This window comes from Hypomesus nipponensis, chromosome 23 (genome assembly GCF_054491055.1).
Source record: "Hypomesus nipponensis isolate SF chromosome 23, ASM5449105v1, whole genome shotgun sequence".
NCBI classification, from domain to species: domain Eukaryota; kingdom Metazoa; phylum Chordata; class Actinopteri; order Osmeriformes; family Osmeridae; genus Hypomesus; species Hypomesus nipponensis.
The window spans coordinates 10890011-10917769 of NC_140383.1; the positions used below are offsets into that span (position 1 = coordinate 10890011).

General features: G+C 44.7%; 2 protein-coding genes across 3 annotated transcripts; one reads left to right on the plus strand and one right to left on the minus strand.

The window, feature by feature from the left end:
- The first annotated feature begins 9973 nt into the window (after positions 1 to 9973).
- Positions 9974 to 21378, plus strand: LOC146234198 (amyloid-beta A4 protein-like). Of its 2 annotated transcripts, XM_084688790.1 has the most exons (18): positions 9974 to 10187; positions 12593 to 12760; positions 12946 to 13075; positions 13189 to 13301; positions 13563 to 13744; positions 14128 to 14348; positions 14535 to 14705; positions 16361 to 16503; positions 16612 to 16686; positions 16830 to 16988; positions 17091 to 17219; positions 17417 to 17516; positions 17777 to 17844; positions 17960 to 18104; positions 18318 to 18371; positions 18458 to 18531; positions 18646 to 18792; positions 18886 to 21378. In XM_084688790.1, exons 1-18 carry the CDS (start codon positions 10128 to 10130, stop codon positions 18985 to 18987), a joined length of 2241 nt encoding a protein of 746 aa, XP_084544916.1. In that variant the 5' UTR covers positions 9974 to 10127; the 3' UTR covers positions 18988 to 21378. The 2 variants fall into 2 exon arrangements, with proteins under 2 accessions (XP_084544916.1, XP_084544917.1); XM_084688791.1 differs by lacking the exon at positions 14535 to 14705 and having other exon boundaries at positions 9975 to 10187.
- Positions 21379 to 21689: 311 nt separating this feature from the next.
- gabpa (GA binding protein transcription factor subunit alpha) lies at positions 21690 to 27206 on the minus strand. Its single transcript, XM_084689843.1, has 10 exons — positions 27066 to 27206; positions 25208 to 25309; positions 24959 to 25103; positions 24709 to 24793; positions 24101 to 24325; positions 23734 to 23928; positions 23530 to 23583; positions 23288 to 23413; positions 22837 to 23029; positions 21690 to 22691 (listed from the first exon to the last, which is right to left on the minus strand). Exons 2-10 carry the CDS (start codon positions 25282 to 25284, stop codon positions 22469 to 22471), a joined length of 1323 nt encoding a protein of 440 aa, XP_084545969.1. The 5' UTR covers positions 25285 to 25309; positions 27066 to 27206; the 3' UTR covers positions 21690 to 22468.
- Between the last annotated feature and the right edge of the window lie 553 nt (positions 27207 to 27759).

The window sequence follows — 27759 nt, forward strand, 5'->3', positions numbered from 1 at the left end:
GCCTTTGCTAAAGACCAAGGAATGAGTGGGGGCTTGGTCAGCCCACACTCTCCTGAAATGTTGCGTGTGCGTCTTGGCCGCGCGTGTGTCAAGGGAAGGCTGAGTGTGTGTGAGATTTTGGAGCACGCGCGGGGAGGAGCAAGGGAGACATTCATTGGAAATTTGCCTAGAAATTAGCCAAGCAAGCATGTTTCAAATATTCACCAAAAATCGACCTTTCATCTTACAGTCAACTTTTTCACAGATTTGTGTTATGAACATTCTCAAGAGTTTTCATATGAACTTGTGATTGAATCAGAGTATCAGTTTTTGAATGGCTGATGTGTAAAGCATAATTTTAGCGTTAGCGATAAGTTCAATTTGCTTTATATCAATCATTTTTTGAGATATGAATTTGCCTTTGCACATGGTAACATGTTGTAGTGTCTTCCTCCGATCTACCAAGTTTAGTGTTGATATCTCAAAAGATTTGCTGAGACATGACTTCACATCCTGTTTGGCGGCTTTTCTGATGAATTTGATTGGCTGTACCGGACAGACGGTTATGAGGATCAAAATTCCTTTGATAACTTTTGTGAGGCTTGGTCTGAAGATCATCTCTGGTGATTTTGAAGAAGATATGACAAAAATTGTAGGAGGAGTAGGCTTTCAAAGGTTTTTGATAAAACCGGAAATGGCGGGAAATCTATATAACCGGAAATTAACGCCATGGTGTGCGTTGAACTCGGCTTGATCCAGGGAATCCAATGGTACCTCATTTTTGAAAATGAGTCATACGGTTCAAAAGTTGCGTGTGTAAACACAAGTCCAACTTTGACCCATTGGTGGCGCTAGAGTGGTCTAATGGGAGACATGAAACTTGGTGTAGGTATAGAAGAAACTGTCCTTAATGAGTGTGCCAAATTTCACAAAAAGTTGTCGATGGGGTCTAGGGGCTGCCATTGACTCCCATGGTACAAGAATTACAAAATATAACTGCAAGCAGTAATGGCGGATTCCTCCAAACACTGCAAACCATTGAACAATGTTTATTCTTGACAAATTGTAACTGTATAGAAGAATGTATGCTGCAGAATTACCAATGGCATACCAAATCTGAAATGCAATACCATCAAGATCCACAAGGGCCTTTATTTCAAGCCAGTAAGTGAAGGAAGGGGGCTTGGTGAGCTTATCCATTCCAGAAAGCCTTGTATCTTTATGCATTAAGGCGTGGCCTGTAGCGCCACCTATGGGTAATGGTGGGCCATTTGTGGTGTGGTAGTTACTCTTGGCCTATACTATTAATGTTTCAGGATTTTAAAAACTTTTTACCACTGCATATAAAATCGAAAATGCAATACCAACAGGATCCACATGGGCTTTGGGTAAAGTGTGGTAGTTACTCTTGGCCTGTACTGTCAATGTGTCAGGATTTGGAGACCTTTTTACTATTGCATACAAAGTAGGAAATGCAATGACACCAAGGTCCTCAAGGGCCTATGCTGATATTCAAGGAATGAGTTGGGGCTTGGTCAGCCCACACAGTCCTGATATGTTGCGTGTATGTCTTGCCAAGCCCGCGCGTGTCAAGGGAAGAATGAGTGTGTGAGAATTTGGAGCATGCGCGGGGAGGAGCAGGGGACACATTTCATTGTAAATTTCCCTAGAAATTAGCCAAGCATGCATGTTTCAAAGATTCACCAAAAATCGACCTTTCATCTTAGAGTCAACTTTTTCTCAGATTTGTGTACTAAACATTCTCAAGAGTCTTCATATGAACTTGTTTGACTGGCTTACATGTAAAGCATTGCGAACCATTGAAAAATGTATATTCTTGACAAATTGTAACTGTATAGAAAAATCAATGCTGCAGAATTTCCAATGGGATACCAAATCTGAAATGCAATAACATCAAGATCCACAAGGGCCTTTATTTCAAGCCAAGAAGTGAAGTGCTTTAATCTTCACAAGAAGTGAAGTGCTTTGTGCTTTAAGGCGTGGCCTGTAGCGACACCTATTGGTAATGGTGGGCCATTTGTGGTGTGGTAGTTACTCTTGGCCTATACTATCAATGTTTCAGGATGTTTTTAACTTTTTACCATTGCATACAAAATCGGAAAAATAGACCAACAATATCCACATGGGCTTTTGTTAAAGTGTTGTTGTTACTGTTGGCCTTTACTATCAATGTTTCAGGATTTGGAGAACTTTTTACCATGGCAAACAAAATCTGAAATGCAATACCATCAAGATCCACAAGGCCTTTGCAAAAGACCAAGGAATGAGTGGGGGCTTGGTAAGCCCACACTCTCCTGAAATGTTGCGTGTGCGTCTTGCCAAGCCCGCGCGTGTGTCAAGGGAAGACCTATGGGTAATAGTGGGCCATTTGTGGTGTGGTAGTTACTCTTGGTCTATACTATCAATGTTTCAGGATTTTTATAACTTTTTACCATTGTATACAAAATCGGAAAAGCAATACCAACAAGATCCACATGGGCTTTTTGTTAAACTGTTTCTTTGCCTATACTATCTATGTTTCAGGATTTTGAGACCTTTTTACCATTGCATACAAAATCGGAAATGCAATACCATCAAGATCCACATGGGCCTTTTTTCAAGCCAATACGTGAAGGGAGGGGGCTTGGTGAACCTATCCATTCCAGAAAGCCTTGTATCTTTGTGCTTTTGGGCGTGGCCTATAGCGCCACCTATGGGTAATGGTGGGCCATTTGAGGTGTGGTATTTACTCTTGGTCTATACTATCAATGTTTCAGGATTTGAGACCTTTTTACCATTGCATACAAAATCGGAAATGCAATACCATCAAGAGCCACATGGGCCTTTGCTAAAGACCAAGGAATGAGTGGGGGCTTGGTCAGCCCACACTCTCCTGAAATGTTGCGTGTGCGTCTTGGCCGCGCGTGTGTCAAGGGAAGGCTGAGTGTGTGTGAGATTTTGGAGCACGCGCGGGGAGGAGCAGGGGAGACATTCATTGGAAATTTGCCTAGAAATTAGCCAAGCAAGCATGTTTCAAATATTCACCAAAAATCTACCTTTCATCTTACAGTCAACTTTTTCACAGATTTGTGTTATGAACATTCTCAAGAGTCTTCATATGAACTTGTGATTGAATCAGAGTATCAGTTTTTGACTGGCTGATGTGTAAAGCATTATTTTAGCGTTAGCGATAAGTTCAATTTGATTTATATCAATCATTTTTAGAGATATGAATTTGCCTTTGCACATGGTAATATGTTGTAGTGTCTTTCTCCGATCTACCAAGTTTAGTGTTGATATCTCAAAGATTTGCTGAGACATGACTTCACATCCTGTTTGGCGGCTTTTCTGATGAATTTGATTGGCTGTACCGGACAGACGGTTATGAGGATCAAAATTCCATTGATAACTTTTGTGAGGCTTGGTCTGAAGATTATCTCTGGTGATTTTGAAGAAGATATGACAAAAATTGTAGGAGGAGTAGGCTTTCAAAGGTTTTTGATAAAACCGGAAATGGCGGGAAATCTATATAACCGGAAATTAACGCCATGGTGTGCGTTGAACTCGGCTTGATCCAGGGAATCCAATGGTACTTCATTTTTGAAAATGAGTCATACGGTTCAAAAGTTGCGTGTGTAAACACAAGTCCAACTTTGACCCATTGGTGGCGCTAGAGTGGTCTAATGGGAGACATGAAACTTGGTGTAGGTATAGAAGAAACTGTCCTTAATGAGTGTGCCAAATTTCACAAAAAGTTGTCGATGGGGTCTAGGGGCTGCCATTGACTCCCATGGTACAAGAATTACAAAATATAACTGCAAGCAGTAATGGCGGATTCCTCCAAACACTGCGAACCATTGAAAAATGTTTATTTTTGACAAATTGTAACTGTATAGAAAAATGTATGCTGCAGAATTACCAATGGCATACCAAATCTGAAATGCAATACCATCAAGATCCACAAGGGCCTTTATTTCAAGCCAGTAAGTGAAGGAAGGGGGCTTGGTGAGCTTATCCATTCCAGAAAGCCTTGTATCTTTATGCATTAAGGCGTGGCCTGTAGCGCCACCTATGGGTAATGGTGGACCATTTGTGGTGTGGTAGTTACTCTTGGCCTATACTATTAATGTTTCAGGATTTTAAAAACTTTTTACCATTGCATATAAAATCGGAAATGCAATACCAACAGGATCCACATGGGCTTTGGGTAAAGTGTGGTAGTTACTCTTGGCCTGTACTGTCAATGTGTCAGGATTTGGAGACCTTTTTACTATTGCATACAAAGTAGGAAATGCAATGACACCAAGGTCCTCAAGGGCCTATGCTGATATTCAAGGAATGAGTGGGGGCTTGGTCAGCCCACACAGTCCTGATATGTTGCGTGTGTGTCTTGCCAAGCCCGCGCGTGTCAAGGGAAGAATGAGTGTGTGAGAATTTGGAGCATGCGCGGGGAGGAGCAGGGGACACATTTCATTGTAAATTTCCCTAGAAATTAGCCAAGCATGCATGTTTCAAAGATTCACCAAAAATCGACCTTTCATCTTAGAGTCAACTTTTTCTCAGATTTGTGTACTAAACATTCTCAAGAGTCTTCATATGAACTTGTTTGACTGGCTTACGTGTAAAGCATTGCGAACCATTGAAAAATGTATATTCTTGACAAATTGTAACTGTATAGAAAAATCAATGCTGCAGAATTTCCAATGGGATACCAAATCTGAAATGCAATAACATCAACATCCACAAGGGCCTTTATTTCAAGCCAAGAAGTGAAGCGCTTTAATCTTCACAAGAAGTGAAGTGCTTTGTGCTTTAGGGCGTGGCCTGTAGCGACACCTATTGGTAATGGTGGGCCATTTGTGGTGTGGTAGTTACTCTTGGCCTATACTATCAATGTTTCAGGATGTTTTTAACTTTTTACCATTGCATACAAAATCGGAAATGCAATACCAACAAGATCCACATGGGCTTTTGTTAAAGTGTTGTTGTTACTCTTGGCCTTTACTATCAATGTTTCAGGATTTGGATAACTTTTTACCATGGCAAACAAAATCTGAAATGCAATACCATCAAGATCCACATGGCCTTTGCAAAAGACCAAGGAACACTCTCCTGAAATGTTGCGTGTGCGTCTTGCCAAGCCCGCGCGTGTGTCAAGGGAAGACCTATGGGTAATAGTGGGCCATTTGTGGTGTGGTAGTTACTCTTGGTCTATACTATCAATGTTTCAGGATTTTTATAACTTTTTACCATTGTATACAAAATCGGAAAAGCAATACCAACAAGATCCACATGGGCTTTTTGTTAAAGTGTTTCTTTGCCTATACTATCTATGTTTCAGGATTTTGAGACCTTTTTACCATTGCATACAAAATCGGAAATGCAATACCATCAAGAGCCACATGGGCCTTTTTTTCAAGCCAATAAGTGAAGGGAGGGGGCTTGGTGAGCCTATCCATTCCAGAAAGCCTTGTATATTTGTGCTTTTTGGCGTGGCCTGTAGCGCCACCTATGGGTAATGGTGGGCCATTTGTGGTGTGGTAGTTACTCTTGGTCTATACTATCAATGTTTCAGGATTTTTATAACTTTTTACCATTGCATACAAAATCGGAAATGCAATACCAACAAGATCCACATGGGCTTTTGTTAAAGTGTTTCTCGGCCTACACTATCAATGTTTCAGGATTTGAGACCTTTTTACCATTGCATACAAAATCGAAAATGCAATACCATCAAGAGCCACATGGGCCTTTGCTAAAGACCAAGGAATGAGTGGGGGCTTGGTCAGCCCACACTCTCCTGAAATGTTGCGTGTGCGTCTTGGCCGCGCGTGTGTCAAGGGAAGGCTGAGTGTGTGTGAGATTTTGGAGCACGCGCGGGGAGGAGCAAGGGAGACATTCATTGGAAATTTGCCTAGAAATTAGCCAAGCAAGCATGTTTCAAATATTCACCAAAAATCGACCTTTCATCTTACAGTCAACTTTTTCACAGATTTGTGTTATGAACATTCTCAAGAGTTTTCATATGAACTTGTGATTGAATCAGAGTATCAGTTTTTGAATGGCTGATGTGTAAAGCATAATTTTAGCGTTAGCGATAAGTTCAATTTGCTTTATATCAATCATTTTTTGAGATATGAATTTGCCTTTGCACATGGTAACATGTTGTAGTGTCTTCCTCCGATCTACCAAGTTTAGTGTTGATATCTCAAAGATTTGCTGAGACATGACTTCACATCCTGTTTTGCGGCTTTTCTGATGAATTTGATTGGCTGTACCGGACAGACGGTTATGAGGATCAAAATTCCTTTGATAACTTTTGTGAGGCTTGGTCTGAAGATCATCTCTGGTGATTTTGAAGAAGATATGACAAAAATTGTAGGAGGAGTAGGCTTTCAAAGGTTTTTGATAAAACCGGAAATGGCGGGAAATCTATATAACCGGAAATTAACGCCATGGTGTGCGTTGAACTCGGCTTGATCCAGGGAATCCAATGGTACCTCATTTTTGAAAATGAGTCATACGGTTCAAAAGTTGCGTGTGTAAACACAAGTCCAACTTTGACCCATTGGTGGCGCTAGAGTGGTCTAATGGGAGACATGAAACTTGGTGTAGGTATAGAAGAAACTGTCCTTAATGAGTGTGCCAAATTTCACAAAAAGTTGTCGATGGGGTCTAGGGGCTGCCATTGACTCCCATGGTACAAGAATTACAAATAATAAAACCACCAATAACAATAGGTTTCCTCCTTACGGAGGAATCCTAAATATAACTGCAAGCAGTAATGGCGGATTCCTCCAAACACTGCAAACCATTGAACAATGTTTATTCTTGACAAATTGTAACTGTATAGAAGAATGTATGCTGCAGAATTACCAATGGCATACCAAATCTGAAATGCAATACCATCAAGATCCACAAGGGCCTTTATTTCAAGCCAGTAAGTGAAGGAAGGGGGCTTGGTGAGCTTATCCATTCCAGAAAGCCTTGTATCTTTATGCATTAAGGCGTGGCCTGTAGCGCCACCTATGGGTAATGGTGGGCCATTTGTGGTGTGGTAGTTACTCTTGGCCTATACTATTAATGTTTCAGGATTTTAAAAACTTTTTACCACTGCATATAAAATCGAAAATGCAATACCAACAGGATCCACATGGGCTTTGGGTAAAGTGTGGTAGTTACTCTTGGCCTGTACTGTCAATGTGTCAGGATTTGGAGACCTTTTTACTATTGCATACAAAGTAGGAAATGCAATGACACCAAGGTCCTCAAGGGCCTATGCTGATATTCAAGGAATGAGTTGGGGCTTGGTCAGCCCGCACAGTCCTGATATGTTGCGTGTATGTCTTGCCGCGCGTGTCAAGGGAAGAATGAGTGTGTGAGAATTTGGAGCATGCGCGGGGAGGAGCAGGGGACACATTTCATTGTAAATTTCCCTAGAAATTAGCCAAGCATGCATGTTTCAAAGATTCACCAAAAATCGACCTTTCATCTTAGAGTCAACTTTTTCTCAGATTTGTGTACTAAACATTCTCAAGAGTCTTCATATGAACTTGTTTGACTGGCTTACATGTAAAGCATTGCGAACCATTGAAAAATGTATATTCTTGACAAATTGTAACTGTATAGAAAAATCAATGCTGCAGAATTTCCAATGGGATACCAAATCTGAAATGCAATAACATCAAGATCCACAAGGGCCTTTATTTCAAGCCAAGAAGTGAAGTGCTTTAATCTTCACAAGAAGTGAAGTGCTTTGTGCTTTAAGGCGTGGCCTGTAGCGACACCTATTGGTAATGGTGGGCCATTTGTGGTGTGGTAGTTACTCTTGGCCTATACTATCAATGTTTCAGGATGTTTTTAACTTTTTACCATTGCATACAAAATCGGAAAAATATACCAACAATATCCACATGGGCTTTTGTTAAAGTGTTGTTGTTACTGTTGGCCTTTACTATCAATGTTTCAGGATTTGGAGAACTTTTTACCATGGCAAACAAAATCTGAAATGCAATACCATCAAGATCCACAAGGCCTTTGCAAAAGACCAAGGAATGAGTGGGGGCTTGGTAAGCCCACACTCTCCTGAAATGTTGCGTGTGCGTCTTGCCAAGCCCGCGCGTGTGTCAAGGGAAGACCTATGGGTAATAGTGGGCCATTTGTGGTGTGGTAGTTACTCTTGGTCTATACTATCAATGTTTCAGGATTTTTATAACTTTTTACCATTGTATACAAAATCGGAAAAGCAATACCAACAAGATCCACATGGGCTTTTTGTTAAACTGTTTCTTTGCCTATACTATCTATGTTTCAGGATTTTGAGACCTTTTTACCATTGCATACAAAATCGGAAATGCAATACCATCAAGATCCACATGGGCCTTTTTTCAAGCCAATACGTGAAGGGAGGGGGCTTGGTGAACCTATCCATTCCAGAAAGCCTTGTATCTTTGTGCTTTTGGGCGTGGCCTATAGCGCCACCTATGGGTAATGGTGGGCCATTTGAGGTGTGGTATTTACTCTTGGTCTATACTATCAATGTTTCAGGATTTGAGACCTTTTTACCATTGCATACAAAATCGGAAATGCAATACCATCAAGAGCCACATGGGCCTTTGCTAAAGACCAAGGAATGAGTGGGGGCTTGGTCAGCCCACACTCTCCTGAAATGTTGCGTGTGCGTCTTGGCCGCGCGTGTGTCAAGGGAAGGCTGAGTGTGTGTGAGATTTTGGAGCACGCGCGGGGAGGAGCAGGGGAGACATTCATTGGAAATTTGCCTAGAAATTAGCCAAGCAAGCATGTTTCAAATATTCACCAAAAATCGACCTTTCATCTTACAGTCAACTTTTTCACAGATTTGTGTTATGAACATTCTCAAGAGTCTTCATATGAACTTGTGATTGAATCAGAGTATCAGTTTTTGACTGGCTGATGTGCAAAGCATTATTTTAGCGTTAGCGATAAGTTCAATTTGATTTATATCAATCATTTTTAGAGATATGAATTTGCCTTTGCACATGGTAATATGTTGTAGTGTCTTCCTCCGATTTACCAAGTTTAGTGTTGATATCTCAAAGATTTGCTGAGACATGACTTCACATCCTGTTTGGCGGCTTTTCTGATGAATTTGATTGGCTGTACCGGACAGACGGTTATGAGGATCAAAATTCCTTTGATAACTTTTGTGAGGCTTGGTTTGAAGATCATCTCTGGTGATTTTGAAGAATATATGACAAAAATTGTAGGAGGAGTAGGCTTTCAAAGGTTTTTGATAAAACCGGAAATGGCGGGAAATCTATATAACCGGAAATTAACGCCATGGTGTGCGTTGAACTCGGCTTGATCCAGGGAATCCAATGGTACCTCATTTTTGAAAATTAGTCATACGGTTCAAAAGTTGCGTGTGTAAACACAAGTCCAACTTTGACCCATTGGTGGCGCTAGAGTGGTCTAATGGGAGACATGAAACTTGGTGTAGGTATAGAAGAAACTGTCCTTAATGAGTGTGCCAAATTTCACAAAAAGTTGTCGATGGGGTCTAGGGGCTGCCATTGACTCCCATGGTACAAGAATTACAAATAATAAAACCACCAATAACAATAGGTTTCCTCCTTACGGAGGAATCCTAATAATAAAACCACCAATAACAATAGGTTTCCTCCTTACGGAGGAATCCTAATAATAAAACCACCAATAACAATAGGTTTCCTCCTTACGGAGGAATCCTAATTAAGATATCGATAGATGGCAGCACATGCACCAAGTTGCTCTTTAATCTTCGCTTATCCAAGCCATATATTCCAGTGCCTAACGCAAAACTAGGCTAGACTTATAGCAGGCCTAATAAATATATAAACATTTTCATACCAGATTATTTAATAATACATAGCCTATGGAACATTGTTTATGTAAATCACACACCATTTGTTCTCACTTTTATCATCCCTATTCTGTATGACCGTGCAAGCCCAGTCAGGTGACAGGCTTCGGAGCAGCTGGCCAGCCTCGATCTCATTTTCCATCATCACACAAACACAGCAGGCTACACATACACACATAGGATAGGCTACGATACCGGGATAACGCCTGAGCACAACGGATTTTACGGAAAATTTCATAATATTGGCCAATCTAACAGAGTTATCGCTATGGGGAAACGAACGGCATATTTGCTGTTATTGCTTGCGACCTTGACGCTGTCTTCTGAGGTGAGAATTTAACCCACTAGCCCAAATAAATGCGTAGCCTACTTCATGTGCAACCGCTAACGTCCATAATCCATTTTCATTCTCTTTCAACGAAGCCATTCTTTCAAAGGCAAGGTCAAATTAAGACCAAAAAGTAGACAAAAGCGACGCTTGACTAGTTTCTTATTCTTAGAATGCAGTACTAGGCTACTGGCCAAGGACAGAAATGCGAATTGCAAACAATCCCGAATGCGACCAAATTGCCAGGTTTGTTCATTTTAAACGATCTGCATCATTCGGGTCCTCAAGTTGGTTATGTTGACTTAATATGGCTCAATTAAACAAGATCTAGGTTACAATTTTCTACGTCAGTTATTAAACATGGCACATTAAAGGCCTACAGTAGCAGTTCACCAATATTTTCAATAGGCAAGCTGTCAGGTCACTGTGATTAGTAGCCTAGCCTGCATGCATTATTTCACTGATAGCCTACCATTAATGTGTTAAAACCCCTTCCTTTGTTGATACGTCTCCAATTATTTATGTTGATTGGCCTTGTCAATAACACCTTAACTAAGCTCCCAAACTAATTGAACCTCAAGCCTAGTCTACTCTCAGGATTTTCGTTTCCCAGTCCTTGAAGGCAAAATATGCCCGTTATAGTGTTGCACCTTTGCAGCAAACGAGTCCTAGACTTTCCAGGACGAAAGGATGGTTTGACATCAGCAAGATGGCGTCAGTGAACGGTGGCTAAGAAGCGGCACAGTTGCTCACACACAGTGAAAGCTAGCAATTTGCCGCAAGTAGTCAAAACCTGAAGCTGGTCGCAAAGCCTATCATTTCCATTCCTAGAGTGTCTGCATCAGATCTAAGACTGCTCAGCTTGCTTGAACATAACAACATGCCAATTAATTCACAATCCCGTGTTAAACCAGTGGTGTGTGGCAAAAATATGTAGCTGCCAGCATAAAGACTAACACGTAGGCTCCGCATAATATCAACACGATAACTAGAGACAGCTTAACAGAAGTTAAACACGCTTGCAAATCACTCAAGCACCACAGATGAGCAGAGATTCCAATGCGAGTTAATAGCGCATTAATTTTGAATAGCGTGACAGACACTTGACCACTTAACAACTGAGTGTAGTCCACATACTTAGGGATGTTGTACGGTTGATCAATGGGGAACTGTTGTAGTCAAAGTATTGTACTGATAGCACAGACGGTGTGCACTTTGACGTTCCTGGATGTAGACACTTCCTTCCCCAAGCAGACACGCCCAGGGGAGGTGGTATGGATCTTCTTTAAGGTTAAGCAAGGCTACTTAATTGGAAAAGGTCAACACCCAGTTTTAAAGTACCTGGCTGGTCTTAATACTTACGTAGATGAGTAAGTAGATCATTTGTTGTTACAATACAACTCATGTTAAATCAGTGTTGAGATAGTGATGAGGTTTATAGAATATACACTTGAATGTTGTATTTGTTTTGAATGTACAAATGTCAAGCACAAATTATCTCGAGCCTACAGGTAGTGTGGTGGCTTTACCAACAGAACAATACCAGAGGGCTTGTGAGGATATGGTTTGTTTGTTACAAGCAAAAGTCTTTTCCTATGTTTTGTAGAGAAAGGAGTAACAAGGCGGAAAGACACTTCCTCCGATTCTCAGCCTGAACAAAGGGAGAGGAAAAAACAGTGATCCCAGAATTCTATGCAAGGGGAGAGAGAGTTGTCTTCTAAAGTCAGGGCCAAGAAATGACAGTCAGTGAGAAGAACTTCAGTAGCCGTTTTACACCAAGTGTTTGTAATTTTAAACATGCATAATAAAAAAATAAAAATTAAAAAAAAATTACAGGGAGCACAGGGTCAGCCCTGGAGCATTGAGCAGTGAACATTGTTGACCCCTCCAACCCATTTGCTGAACTGTTTTTCTCTTTTCTCTCCCCCTCCAATGTTTGGTGAATGTGAACAGAATCCCCCATGAAATTGTATCACGAGAGATTATGCACGCACACTGTTTTAAGTGCTGTGCGGTGGTTTTGTGTCTCTGGCAACTTCCAGATCTGCGAGCTGTGATTCTGTAAAGTGCTGTCTGGCTCAGGGGCTTAACTGCACTGTTTAATCATTTTTAATCAGAACTGAAATGGACCGCAACGTTACACAATGGAATACAGAGGCTGCGGCCTTCTAGAACACCCTAATCCTTGTTGTCTGTAAAGGGGAATAGAAGAGTATAAAGGTGTTTTAGCGTGAGAGAACTGCACGTCAACTTACTCCGGACGACCAAGATCCGTTTCTGCTCAGTTGATTGTAAATCCTTTTCAAGGGACCGAAAACATTACTTGCTGACGCAGCCTGATTTTTTTGGGCACCTGTTTATGAACTGGGTATCGTCTTTTTTTGCCCCCCTGAATGTCCCCCCAGGTACCGGAGGATGACTCCGTGGGCCTGCTGGCCGAGCCCCAGGTGGCCATGTTCTGCGGGAAGGTCAACATGCACGTCAACGTCCAGAGCGGCAGGTGGGAGTCGGATCCCTCCGGTACGAAGAGCTGCATCGGAACCAAAGAGGGCATCCTGCAGTACTGCCAGGAGGTGAGAGGGGGAGGGGAATGGAGGAATAGAGAATGTGTGTTGGAGAGTTGATTCGGAGTACCGAAAGGCTAAACCTACCCTGTTCCTAGGTGTAGTAACTCCAGTCCTACCCTTTCCCGAGGTATACCAACTCTAGCCCTACCCTGTTCCTAGGTGTAGTAAGTCTAGCTCTGCCTTGTTCCTAGGTTTATCCTGAGCTTCAGATAACTAATATGGTGGAGGCCAACCAGCCCGTCAGCATCCAGAATTGGTGCAAGAAGGGACGCAAACAGTGTCGCAGCCACACACACATCGTGGTGCCCTACCGCTGCCTGGGTAAGCAGTGTATTGTTAGTACACAAGTGTGTAACTCGTTATGTTGTGTTTTTATGTGTGTCCATCTGCTAATGTGCACGCACAACAACAAACTTGCTGTGTGTGCATTGTAGTGGGCGAGTTTGTGAGTGACGCCCTGCTGGTTCCTGACAAGTGTAAGTTCCTGCACCAGGAGCGCATGGACCAGTGTGAGAGCCACCTGCACTGGCACACTGTGGCCAAGGAGGTAAGAGGAAAAACACACTGTTTTTATGTTTTCTCTGCTCCCACTATGTATGGGGTAGACCTTGCTGTAGTGACTCAGCACTATTTCAGTCTGCACTCTGCTCTCCACAGCCTGTTAATGGCTACAACCTGATTTCCCTCACCCAGTGGTACTTAGTAGTGTGTAAATATGTTTGTGATGGTCTCAACTATCTGTCTCCATAAACCAGCAATAAGGAAAAGGGCCATGCTGTCGCTAACTCGTTGTTTTCATGATAACTAGTCTTGTGGAGACCGCACCATGAATCTTCACGACTATGGGATGTTGCTGCCTTGTGGCATCGACCGTTTCCGTGGGGTGGAGTTTGTGTGCTGCCCGGCGGAGCAAGAGGACAGCGTGGCCCAGGAGGGGGAGGAGTCAGACGTGTGGTGGGGTGGAGCTGAGACAGAATACACAGACAACAGGTATGGATGTAAACACACAACACTGACACACAAATTAAACAGAGGCAAAATAAAGAATAAATCCCACCCCCTCGCTTAAAAGACTACTGTAGAGGAGCTGTAGACAGACAGAAAAGTAGCCCGTCCAATCACTGCATTCGGTCCGAATGCTGTCCAATCAGTAGTGCCGGTTCCGCCCTTAACGATTGGTCATGGTTATTACAGTCCTGCAACCCCCACAGATATCGGACTGATTTCATTTTGCTGTGAGATCTTTAGACTTATTGGTCGCAATCATGATGTCAAATATATTTCAGAAAATATTATTATTATTATTAATTTTTTAAGTGCTTCTCAACAACATGACCTACCCTGCCTTTAAATTCCCTTTTTCTGACCCCCAGCATGCCTCGCCAGGCTGAGCCAGAGCCCACCACAGCTGAGGAAGTTGAAGAGGAGGAGGAGGAAGAGTCCTTCGACAGGGACGAGGACGGAGACGGCGACGAAGACGAAGACGTTGACGAGGACGTGACGGAGGAACGGGACAGTGGTGAACGTGTCTCTAACGTCGCCATGACCACCACAACCACCACCACCACCGAGTCGGTAGAGGAGGTTGTGAGAGGTGAGAGAGGGAACTGCTGATCGTCATATGAATCTACACACTTTCTGATTGGTCGGAAGTGAGAAAAAAAGCGGACAGTTGCCCCCCGCCAGTTGAGATGTGGAGACTTGTAAAATAGCACCCATTATCAGTCATGTTTTTTTTTTTAATGTTTTGGTGCTGTATATGTCCTTATCTCTCTCTCAGAGGTGTGTTGGGCGCGTGCTGAGTCCGGCCCATGCCATGCCATGTTGGAGCGTTGGTACTTTGTGCCAGAGAAGGGCCACTGTGCCCCCTTCCTGTTTGGGGGCTGTGGGGGCAACAGGAATAACTTTGACTCGGAGGAGTACTGCTTGTCTGTCTGCAGCAGCAGTGTGTGTAAGTCCCAGGACTGGAGCTGCCCTCCCCATGTGCCCCATGTGCGCCCCTCTCACCAGGGTACTTTTCCTCAATTGCCCCTGACTCCCCCCCCCCCCCCCCGCGCGCTGTGTGATGGCTCACTTACTCACTCATTCACTGAACTAGCTTTGTAACACCTGCAGGTGTGTTTGTGTGTCTTGTCTTTCTGTGAATGGAACATGTATGCTACAGTGTGCCTGCCAGAATGCCATTAGTTACTAACACTCAACACTGGTCGAGCCATAGAGAGTATGTTTGGAGTTCATCCATATGAATTGGAACTTTGGCTGTCATTTTAAAATCTTGGATCGTCAGCAGGTCAAGGCTTCGGTTTCCCAGTAGACGGATGCTCTGTCCTGGCACTTTCCAGTTAATCCTTAGTCAGAGAGCATGAGTCAGCACTGCCCAAAAGAAGAGAGGAATGTTAGTTTGTTAGTTTGACATCAGTGACACACGCACACGCAGGAAGTTGTCACAAATACGGCTCAAAGGTTGCAACAAAAAAACAAAACAGGAAGCATACACCAAAGTCAATTGAAGTTATTTATTAAATGACGAAAGAAAAAAATGCACAAACCTAACTGCCGAGGTGTGCGAATCAGTAGGTCAGTAGGTCTGGTCTCTGCGCACGCCGTCTCTTAAAGGGGAAGGAACACACTGGACCCAGGTGTATCCACACAGTGTAACGACTTCCTCACCTCTGCCCCCAATCTTGCAACAAAAGAAACGAGGCAAGGCAGAGGGAGGAGGCCTTCCCGGGGTGTCAGACGAAAGCATTCTCGCTTTTGTTTGTCCCATCCTGTTGCCTGACCTCCAATGGCAGCCAGGAGCAGTGGTCAGCCCCATTAACAGCCACCGAGTCCCAGTACTCACCCATGTCCTGGCTAGGGACATGGGAGAAGAGCAATCTGTGCTGCATGTTGTCATTGGGGGGGGGGCGGGGTTTGAGCAGGAAACCCTTGCACTGAACAATGACCCATGCGGGAATTGAACTGTGGACCTTCTTGCTCTGGCACTGCGCCAGCGCGACGGGACGGGATTCCCCTTATCTCTTCGGCTCTCACGCACACACACTCGAGCAATATGCACACACATGTATTGCTCGGTGAGGCTTGTCCTAATCTGCCACTGACTCAAAAGTTCATTGCACCGCTCGTCAGGTTCTCTCCCTCTCTCGCTCGCCTGTCTGGGGGTTGATCTCGGGGCCTGTAACTCAAGCATGTGCCTGCCCACTTCTCACAGACACCACTCAATCCAGCTATGCTACTGAAAGACCAGCACATTGGATGGCGTGGCTGGGCAGTATTTATGTGAGAGACTTGAACCAATTCAACTCTGTTACACCAGCCTGTCTTCTCTGTCTGTTTCAGTCTGCCCGTCTGACCTTAATTCCCCAACCAGAGACCAATGTATAACAGCCTCTCACCCCCCCCCCCCCTCTCCCTGTCTAATCCATTCACTCCCCTACCTTTCCTCTTTTTTTTCTGTTTAATCCTCTTCCTTTTCATCTTCCATCACTCCTTCTGTCCACCCCCCCCCCTCTCTCTCTCGCTCGCTCTGGCTCTCTGTGTTCGGATGGCTGTTCATCCATTATGACCACGTGTTGTCTGTTCCCCTCCTCCCCACCTCTCCAGTGCCCACCCTGGCCCCCGGCCTCCCTGACACGGTGGATGCTGTGGACCACTACCTGGAGGCCCCCGGAGACGACAACGAGCATGCTGACTTCCAGAAGGCCAAAGAGAGTCTGGAGGCCAAGCACCGCGACAGGATGGCCCAGGTGTGTGCGTGTGTGTTTGTGTGAGGGCATGCCTGTTTGCATGCAAACTCATTAACACATCTAGGTGCGCCTCAATAAACGGGTGACTCAATGTCCCTTGTTGCCTAGGTGATGAGGGAGTGGGAAGAAGCAGAGAGGGAAGCCAAGAGCCTGCCTCGTGCCGACAAGAAGGCAGTCATCCAGGTAACACACACACACACACCCTCTGTTTCTAGACATGTGTACGCTCGTGTTGATTGTGTGCTTGTCGGTGCATGTACTGAACACGGGCAGCACGAGTGTGGCGTGGGTGTACTGACTTGTGTGTGTGTGTGTGTGTGTGTCAGCACTTCCAGGAGAAGGTAGAGGCTCTGGAGCAGGAGGCAGCAGGGGAGAGGCAGCAGCTGGTTGAAACCCACATGGCCCGGGTAGAGGCTCTGCTCAACAGCCGGCGCCGTCTGGCCTTGGAGAGCTACCTTAGCAGCCTGCAGGCCAGCCCGCCCCGGGTAAAAAAAAAAAAACACTCATTCAAAAAGTCATTCAAAACATTGGCAACTTGGAACCGATTTCTTTAAAAAAATAAACACTCTCCGTCACCTCCCCCCCAGCCTCGCCAGGTGTTAAGTCTGCTGAGGAAGTACGTGCGTGCCGAGCAGAAGGACAGACAGCATACGCTGAAACACTACGAACACGTCCGCATGGTCGACCCCAAGAAGGCCTCTCAGATCCGACTGCAGGTAGGAACCCCCGGGGAGAACCGCACCGCGCTCCCGGCCTGTGGCCTCACCACCACCACCGTGCACTCACGGGAACGTTGTCTGCTTTTGACAGCTGGCTGTTTCGAGATGGTTTTCGATGTGATTTCACTGTGTTTATCGCGCCCCCGCCCCCCCCCCTTGTGGTTTGAACCTGTTTGAACTCTGCCTCATCCAAGGTCTTGACCCACCTGCATGTGATTGACGAGAGAATGAACCAATCAGTGGGGCTGATCGAGAACGTGCCTAGCGTGGCCGATGAAATTCAAGACCAAGTTTGTGAGTGCCCACCTCAATCCCATCCACCTAGTTTTAAGAATACGTAGAACCATGCACATATTCTAGTCAGCAGTTTTACAATAACTCGTCTCCCAAATGCTGTGCTATTTGCAGTAGCCTGGCAATTTCTTCCTGTACGAAGCATACATTACTCAGCATCTGTCTCTCCCTCTTACTATCTATCTTTCTATCTCTCTCTTAATCCCTCTCTCTTGAACAATCTGTCTTTCTCTGACTCTAAACTACCCCTCTCTCTCTAGCTGTCCTCATGCAGAAGGTTCAGTCAGAGCTGTCTCAGCAAGTCTCTTCCCTGCAGAGCGATGGGAGAGTGAGTTACACACACACAAACAGTAAATCGCAAACATTGCAAGTCCTGTCGGGAGAATTTAAACCGAGCGCTCACACACACACTGGGCCAACTGTGCGCGTATTTATGCTTACAGACTGACAGTAGGGTGAGCTATGGGAACGATGCCCTGATGCCAGACCAGGCCTACAGCTCGGCCCCACTGGATCCCAGCTTCGGAGTGGACCGCCTGGGATTCATCCACCCCGAGAGCTTCAACCAGCCCAACACGGAGAACCACGGTAAGACGCGCGCACACAAGTTTGTATCACTATTCTTGTGGGGACTCACAATTCAGTCTCACTCAAAATGCTGTTTTCCTCTAAACCCTGAGGGGGGGGGGGGGTTCTAGTCTCCTCCCCCTCACAAGACAAGTTAAACAAGTCCACACACACACGCTATCTGAAGGGGTAGTCATCTTGGTAATCAGAGCTTTTTGTCGATGTGACCCACAGTGGAGCCTGTTGATGCTCGTCCGGCCCCTGACCGTGGTCTCCCCACGCGACCTGGTGAGTCCGTCTGTGCGTTTGTCTGAGTGGGAGAGTGAGCAGAGTTTTTGGTTCCTCTGACTCCGTTTGTCCTCCTGAAAAACCAGAGGGATTCCCCGAGGTGAGGATCGACACTGAGGAGAGGCAGAGCACCAGCTACGAAGTCCATCACCAGAAACTGGTAACCAAAGCCACATCGACGCGCAACCGATCGTCCCCCAGGTTGACCGACAGCTCGTGTCCTGAGTGACAGCCGGCGTCGCCGCTGACAGCGGGTGTTGTGGTGTTTTGACAGGTGTTCTTTGCAGAGGATGGGGGCAACAACAAGGGCGCCATCATTGGACTGATGGTGGGCGGGGTCGTCATAGCGACCGTCATCGTCATCACCCTGGTGATGCTGAGGAAGAAGCAGTACACTTCCATCCACCACGGAGTCATCGAGGTGAGAAGGGAGAATATGGGTGTGCGCGTTCATGTGTATATTCTGTGTGTGTGTGTGTGTGTGTGTATTGAGCTGTGTGTGGGCTTGTTTCAGGTGGATGCTGCAGTAACACCCGAGGAACGTCACCTGACCAAGATGCAGCAGAACGGCTATGAGAACCCCACCTACAAATTCTTTGAGCAGATGCAGAATTAAGGAGCCACCCGTTCACCTCGCTCCCTCTTCTCCTTACCCCCATCTCTTTGTCACCTGTCGGCCTGGTTCCATTCTGGTCTGTTAGACCCTTTCTCCGTAGCTTCCGATTGTTTTGACATGTCGAATTGAACAGGATAGGTGGATACAGAAGTGTGGATGAGAATGCTGTTTACCCTGTTTTAAAGGCAAGGTGAAGCCATCGCCATATTGCCTAGCCTACCCCAGACGGAGGGTAGGGGAAGGTGGCTAGAGAACTAAATGGAACAAAGCCACAATGCTTGTATAATATCTCCCCTGTAGAGGTAGATCCTCTCATTGCCACAGCTGCTACTGCTCAGACAAGGGTATTTGTCTTCACCTGCATTCCGTCCGATTTAAACCTATATTTGTGTTTCTACAGAGAATCGACACAAATCTGTTTTTTTTTGGGGGGGGGGGGGGGGGGTTTCTTTCTCAGAAGTCAGCCCTTGTCCCCCGGTAAAATAATGTTTACCAGAAACCCATCTGACCCCTATCACAAATCCTTCTTATCCTCTTTCTACATCTCGTTCTGTCTCTCTTTCTCTCTGGCCCTATCCATCCCCCCATCTCTCCCACGCACATCTCTCAGATGACAGCTGTGTGGTGTATTTGGTGACATAACAGCTCTTAGAGCTAGCGATGAGGGGATGAGGACGGGGAGGATGGAGGGAGGGAGGGGTGGGAGCTTCTCTGATCTGTTCTCTCTCTGCAGGATTACGCCCAATGGTTCAGGTTTTGTTTTTCAAAAAAAAAAAAAAAAAACGACGAAAATAAACCACAAAAAAAATCTAAAAAATTCAACAAAATATATTTACATGATCAGAATAAGGATGAAGAATATTGAATGTTTTGTTTTCAGTTTTTCATTATTTTGTGTGTAATGTATTGAATTAAAGCCAGACATTAGCTGTAAGTTTATTGTAGTGCATGGCAATATTGATGGGAGATAAGCTGTCTGTACATGGCCATGGTGAGCCTGTGCCCTAGCCCTCTGCAGACCTGCCCTCCCGTTTAGCAGGATTGTACATTTCTAGTGTCTTCTTTGTGATCTTGTGATATGAAGAAGAAAAAGATTATTTAGAACCTGGTCTGCTTTGTTGTCACAGAGACTTTACACAATGTCTACTTTCATTTGAATTAGTGCCCCCCTCATGCCTCACTTTGTGTCCGTTGCATGGGCAGAATGCTCTATATATGTAATATAATAATATGAAATGTAACAGAGGAAGTGGGTGACTGTGTTAATGTTTGCGTTCTATGCACTTTAAGTTTCATGTAGAGTCCGGTGTACTTCTGTTGCCCCATCTCTGTTCCCTGTTTCGTAACTAGTATAGCACACGTGGGACTAGAACCGAGGATGAGTGATACTGAAGAGAAAGAGGTCACACAGGGTTCCAGTCCTCATCTCGGGATTGAGAAACCCGACGGTTGTGATTCTCGCATTCCAGGTTCCGTTCCCTTCGGGACACGACGGCATGCCACTCTACCTCTTATGTCACTCTGGATGGTTCACCGACGTGAAACCTCATCCATCAGCTACTTTTTTCAAGTGCACCGACTCTATACATTCCACCTCTTGTCCTCGTCACTCCGTGCGGTGTCTGCACACTGCGTGTAGCATTTAGAAGTCGTGGGAGCGTCCGAGTGAGAGGGGGAAATCGACAAGAGACTGAGTATGGAACAGGGTGTTTACATCTATCATCCCGTGTTCTTTTTTCCACGGTCTGAGTCGTTCCCACACACTCTCCCCTGCCACATCCATTTCCTATATATCACGATATGTCTCAAACACTCAACTATTTTTCTATCTTTTGTCGTTTATACATTTGCAGTGTATGTGTCTGTCCTGTGGTGGATTAGCAACTGCTTGCCTGTCGTCGGATATTTTCTTTATTTATCTCACCTCCTGGCTTCCAAAGCTGAGGCTTATGCTGATCTCAGACCAGTCAATGTAGGGTAGAATAGCTTGTTCATGGATCCCCGACCTACACATTGTAGGAGGGAGCTAGGGCACTGCTCTCAGATCAGTATTACAGGACTGTACAAATGTGACATTTCTCCCGAAATAATTTAAACAGTACAACCTCCAGTGAACAAGAATGTGACATTCATATTGTGCAATTATCTCAGATCTACACACTACCCAACATGGCGACACTGAGACACAAACTGAAGCTCTTAAATCAGGTGAATGTTTTGATGTTGTGAGGACAAGCGAGTCGGCATCTTCAAATATTAATGGTGAAAATGAAGGCTTGCTTTCATACACTTGCTGACAAGTTTCCCGTGTGGCGCTGCATTTTGCTTCTAATGCTTAAGAGAAAAAGCTTTCTACACTATCCCATCAATAAAGTTTTGAATGTACATACAGCTCTCTGGTCTGTGTGATGTTTATATCCGCACGCATTATTGATAGGTCTAAGTGTGGGGAGGGGGCGTCGTGTGCTACATGGAAGGGCAACTAGGACAAAGTGGAGAGAGGGGGGTGGGGTGAAGAGAAAGACCATGTTCTCATGGCCTTTTTTGTGCCTTGATCTGTTTGGTAGAATCTATTTGATAGTGGACGACTGAGTGTGCATGGGTTGATGCCATTTCCTTGTCGTTACTGCCAAAGGCACACTTCTGATACGTTTACGAGAGTGTAGCAAACAGACGCTGAATGAGAAAGAGATTCTCCGAGCTTTATAGGAACATTTGCCACTTTATTACTCCCCCTGCTGGACAGAAAAGGCCCAGCTCAAGAGAGACACTAAATAAAATACAAAACAGATCCTTTAGAAATGGAAAATATGAAAATACACTGCCCTTTGAGGCTATCAAAAACATGGATAAGCGGTATATACAATGGTAACCCCACTTGACTACAAGAAGGAACCAATGATGCGAAGCGCATATACGTTCACAATTTTGTCTCTTAAACAGACATATGCACACACAAGAGACTTCGGGTCTCAATCATTTCACACGACCATACGCACTCAAAGAAAGCATCTCTCCCTGGTTAGGATAAAATGAAAATAAAAAAACAAACAGCGTCCCTGCCCCCAAAGTTGGCCATAGACACTGATTATTTAGGGCAGGTTCCCCAGGTTAGGCCTGGTCCTAGACTAGAACAACTCTCCACTGGAAGGACTTCAGTTCTAGAACAGGCTTAATCTGTGTCTGGGAAGCAGGTCCGGAGGGTCTGTTTAATGTTCACCCCTCACGGCAAAGGCTATGATTGGGGTACAGAAAACTGATCTTAAATCAGTCTTGAGGACAACTTCTCTCAGGTCCCATCCCAAATCAACCCCATGCCCCTTTGGAGATCTGAGCAGGTTGGAAAGGTAAAACCAGGGGTGACAGTTTCAATCAGCTAATTTGCAGCTACAATCACACCCTTTCCACCCATTAGGTTTCCACAGATCTTCACTGGCATCCAATGTTGATTTCGGAGAGATCCAAAAATGACCCCCGACCCTCAGCTGTCCTTATCCAATGCGGTTGTGGCCAGCGTTACTGTGGTGATGGGCTGACCAATCCCATGCATTTGCATGCGTGCCAGCTTCTTCTGCTCGCACTCTGTGACCAGGGTGTTGAGATCGGCGGCGCTGTAGCCTATGAGAGTCCTCAGGTCGCACACAAACTTGTAGACAAAGCGCTTGCCCTGCACCTTGCTGATCATGTCCCCGTCATAGTAATACCTGAGGAGAGAACAGGCTATGGTCACAATCTGTTGAATGGATGGCTGACGACCCCCCCAAAAAAAGAACAAAATGCATGTTTTGTTGAGGAAACGCCCCCGCGCGCAAGGCAAGCGCCCCCGCGCGCAGAGGCAGCGCCACGGACCTGAGGGCTCGACTGAGTTTCTCGTAGTTCATGGTGGGCTTGTTCTTGCGCTGGCCCCACTTCTGGGCCACCAGTTCGGGCTGGTTCAGCTTGAACTCGCCCTCTTCGCCCACCCAGGAGATGCAGTCCCGGGCGTCCTTGTCCGTCAGCAGCTCCAGCAGGAACTGCCAGAGCTGGATCTGACCGTTGTTACCTAAGGACAAGCACGCGCACGGTGAAGCACTTCAATGCGTGTGAATGATTTCGACTTGTACTTTTGATATGTTCAAGATTCGCAACATGTTTATCGTATGCACCTTCCCGCCACAGCCCATTCCTCGTTTGTGCGAACTTACGGGGCGAGTAAAGCTTGTTCTGTTTCTATGGAACATTTGATTCGGCATGGTCACGGGCACCTTTGGTGTCTGAAGTCAGAGACAGAAATGCCCGCCGAGGCCTGGCGATAACCTACCCGTGCGGTTGCCAGGTGAGCTGCGTTCCTCCCCCCCTGAGATGCGTGGGGTCCTGGCACCACGGCTCTGCTTCATGACCTTGATGGTGGTGGGCGTGGCCACCGGGGCTGGGATGATCTGGACCGCTGGAGGGTGGGGGTTGGGGTTATAATTTTTTTTTTTTTTTAAGGCAGTGCATGAGCCGTTTCCCTGAGTACATCGTTGATGAAAACCTCAGTTTGTTCCGAGTCTGTCCACTTACGTTGGTCAATGGTGACCGTGGCCTCGCCAGATTGGTCTTGACTGGCCAATACATCTGGGAGAACACAAAGCAACATTACAATGTTTCTTCAACTGTTAAGACTGTTTCGTGTATAAAGTAGTTCGTGTGTTCTCTTTCTGTCATTCATGTGTATATGCGTTTATGTTGAACAGTGTCTCCAAACACACACTCCTGGGGACTCACATTTGCGCAGCAGCTCCAAGTGGCTCCATAGGATCTCTCCACTGGGGACCCTCTGCAAGAACTCTTCCTGGTTGAAGGAGCAGAGGTCACGACCTTGGATGTGAATCCCTCCTACCTCCATCTCATCAATGTTGAACTCCTTCATCACCCACACAGCCCAGTGGATAACCTGGTCTGCTGTCCACTGCACTGGGTCTTAGGGGAAGAGAAGAACAAGGCATATGTTCTCAAATATGTGCACTCACTTAAAAACAAGACACAAAATGGACCACACAGAGATATATTCAGACACATTTGAAGGTCATGGTCCAAGGCTAAAGACGTCCGTTTCCTTAACATACCACATACATATGGGGTTGTGTCTCACCATAGGGGATGCCCAGACGGACCTGCTCCTTGCGGTAGCCTTCCAGGGCGGCCGCCCAGCGGGTCACCTGCTCCGAGGTGTCATCCGCCAGGGTGGAGCGCTCCATGGCGATCAGCTGACCCTCCTCCACCAGAGTCCCCTCCTCCCCTGCGGCGTCGGGGTCGATGACCACCTCCACCGTCTCCACCGGCTTCACGATCTCCAGGATGTTGAGCTTCTCCTCGCCTGGAGCAGAGCCAAGTGCAGGACAGGAGAGGGGGGAGGTGAGAAGCAGGAGAGGGCGGAAAGAGAAAGGACGATGAAGACAAAAGGAGAGGGTGCGGTGGTGCTTTAAGAGTCTTACACTTTGAGGGTGGGAAAGTTGACCTTCGATAATCTAGTGACTCCATTTGATAACTAGATTTCTGTACTTTGTACACCTCCACACATAACAAAACTATAGAGGTTCAATGTTGACAGTTTGGTCTTCTTTAGGATATTTCATGTGAACATTTGCTTACATCTTTGTGAGGTCTTGGTCTTCTGTCTGTCTGTCGCTCTGGATAAGAGCGTCTGCTAAATGACTAAATGTCTGTCTGTCTGTGTGGGTGTGTGTGTGCATCAAGTACCTGGCTTTGTGACGATATGTAGGCTGAGCTGCACAGTGCCATCTGTCTTTACTCCCTGGTCAAACAGGCTCTGATCAGGATGTAGCTGAGAGAGAAAAAGATGAAGAAAGAGAGTTTGGTGAGAATTAGCAGTGGAAAATCTAAATTGACTTTAAAATGGGAAATACTGTGGAAGACAGAAAGATAGGAACAAACTAAACACAGGCCGATATCACTATGAGAACAGAGAGGCTACTTCTTCCATTTCTACCTGCATGTCCTGCAGACAGATGTCATAGCCGTCCAGAGACACCTGGATACGGGGTTCTAGAAGCTTTTTCAGGTTGCCAATTGGCTCGTTGATGTCAATGTCCTGCTGGATCAAGTCGGCCGATGTGATGGTTGTTTCTTCCACCCTGAAGATAACAGCGACAGAAGCATGAGTGGTGACGGGGGGAGACAGTTCCAGTCACTGCTTTTGGTTTGTTGACCAAATCATGTCAAAGGTCCATTTACTCACCCTTCCTCCAGACATCCCTGTTTCTCCTGTCCATCGATCTCAATCTCTATCATCTCCTCTGTCTCACTTTTAGACATGGTTGATCTCCCTCCCAAGAGTTACCTGGCACAACAATTAAATAGGGTAATATAGTGTAATTATGATAACAACTTATCTTCAAGAGTTATATTAACTCACATTTGTGTGATAAACATTTTAAAGACAAACAAGCTTTACAATTATAACAACCATTAAATAGCATTTAATTGCACATAATATCAAGTACTGTACATTTATATGTAAGTTGTTATTTAAGTATATTTATGTATTTAACGTTTAATCTGTAAAAAATATTTGTATTTATAATGGGAATGTCCTTATTTTCAAAGAATTTTCAGAATTTAGTTATTGAAATTGAGACTAGCGAAATACACCATTGGATATCTTTCGTGGTCTAAAAGTCATTCTAAATTGGGAAAAGAAAAGCGCTTTTTAGTGGCTTTAACAGCACTATACATAGGCTACTTCAGAATTATGTTATGGTGAAAGCCTCGATTTCTCATTGGGCGAGTGAGACTTTAGTGTGAGCTCAAAGTACTAATACTTGCCCACTCGAGGGCGAGGCCTAGCAAATGTATACAGGCCTTGCAATAGGCCATAGCTTAATAAATCTATACTTTTTTTTAAATCACCAAGCAAAGTACATTAGCGCATATATTTTGGTCGTGCTCGTGACTGAAATGCCTATAGAATAGGTGTAAGATAGTTGTGCTTTGTTTATGGAAATATGACCGCGATCAGACATAATTCGGTCCGAGAATACGCAGAGGGGCGAGGCACTACAGACCTCGAGTCTCATATGAACCACACAACTGTATTTGACGATAACAATTCATTTCGACAACAACTTGTTTGCGTTTCGATTACAATTCCCTTGGAAAGTTAGAATCTTGAAAACTTTAAAACGGAAATGGAATAAACGGAAACAAAACAGCATAGGGCAAATGGAAGGAGCCGGAAATCCTGGCTAAGTTTACAGACTTCCGAGAGCTGTCAAGGGAAATACCTGCGTAATTTGCTCGTTCAAAATAGAATACAAATACAGGATTTGCGGTGTATAACTTACAATCAGCTCTACTTATTTTCAACTAAGCGCACAACGTACCAAAGCCTCGAAGAACTGGACACAGGGAGACAACACTTCGGCGTTTGCATCGACCAGACAGAGAATACATGTAACCAGTCAGCTTAGCTCGTGTTTGCGTTAGCCAGCGGTTAGCCAGCAGTAGCATCCTGACTGACTGAGTGCATTATTGGGATGTGCTACCAAGCATCACAAGGAGTGGAAGATAATTAGCAAATAGTGGATCATTTTGTGAAACTTGAAAGTTTGAGAAAATGTTAAGTCCGCGGGTGAACTAGTGATGTGAGACGATGCAGCATATTGCTAATGCATGGTTTACCAACCCACGCAGAACCAAGATGTTAGCCTAAATGGTTAGATTGCACATTTGTACTATTTAGAAAGGTTTGGATTACTAACTTGTTAGTTAGGTATTCTTACCAGATTCTTTTTAAACCAATAAATCAGTCATCTGTTAAGCTCGATGTACAGTAACTACCTACCTAAGTTAGTTGACAATAATTGTGATCAAGCTAACTAGCTAGTTGGCTCTACGCTAAACTATGAAGACAGCTTGCTAGTCAATTAGCTAGCATATGAGTTGTAACTTTGTTAGCTATGATAGCTAGCAAGTCGTTCAATACAAAATAGCGGGAAGATTGACGAGGCACAATAGCAGACACTCATAAGCAAAGCGTTCACCCTCTTTGTTATGAACTTATTTACTACATATTAATAGTTATCAAATAAACATACCTCCTTTGATTTTGTTTTCAAACCTCCAAGATTCTGTACTTCGTACGAGTCCCGTTGGGTAGCAAGAAGGCCTGCCTTCAAATCGAATTCATGCAAGTTTTTGGTCAACAAGAGAAGGGGCGGGGACTAGTTTTGGAGACAGATTTTGCTACTCTGGTAAATCTGTTGTTGACCATGTGATAATGTGGGATTTCTCTAGATATTATAATTGATATACTTTCCCAGATTAAATCCATTTAATTTATTGTCCTGATAAATATAAGGGATTTATCCTGCACGGAAAAGTGTAATAAGTTTAGCTTATTTTTATGTATTGATATGTTCACTACCTTTTATGTAACTCCTTAATGTACGTTAATAATACAGAACTGTATTGCTCCTGGAAAAGGGTGTCCACTCAAGGGAAATGTTAACAGGCCTATGATGTTATAATGTACTGTAGCCTGTTTGCTATTGGTTCTGGCAACTATAATAAAGCATGGTGTAACATGATGGGCACCTTTAAGTATTTAGTCCCTTTCAACTTTTGTTATCACATCAAAACACATGATCCCATCCCTATTAGATGTCTTGTGCAGATTGATCGAGTTGAATACGTACATTGTAGTAGCGCAAGAAACAGATAATTGGAGTCTATCATTCCATGATTTTTTGTAATTAATCATGTACTCACAATGAGGGAAAATGAGAGATC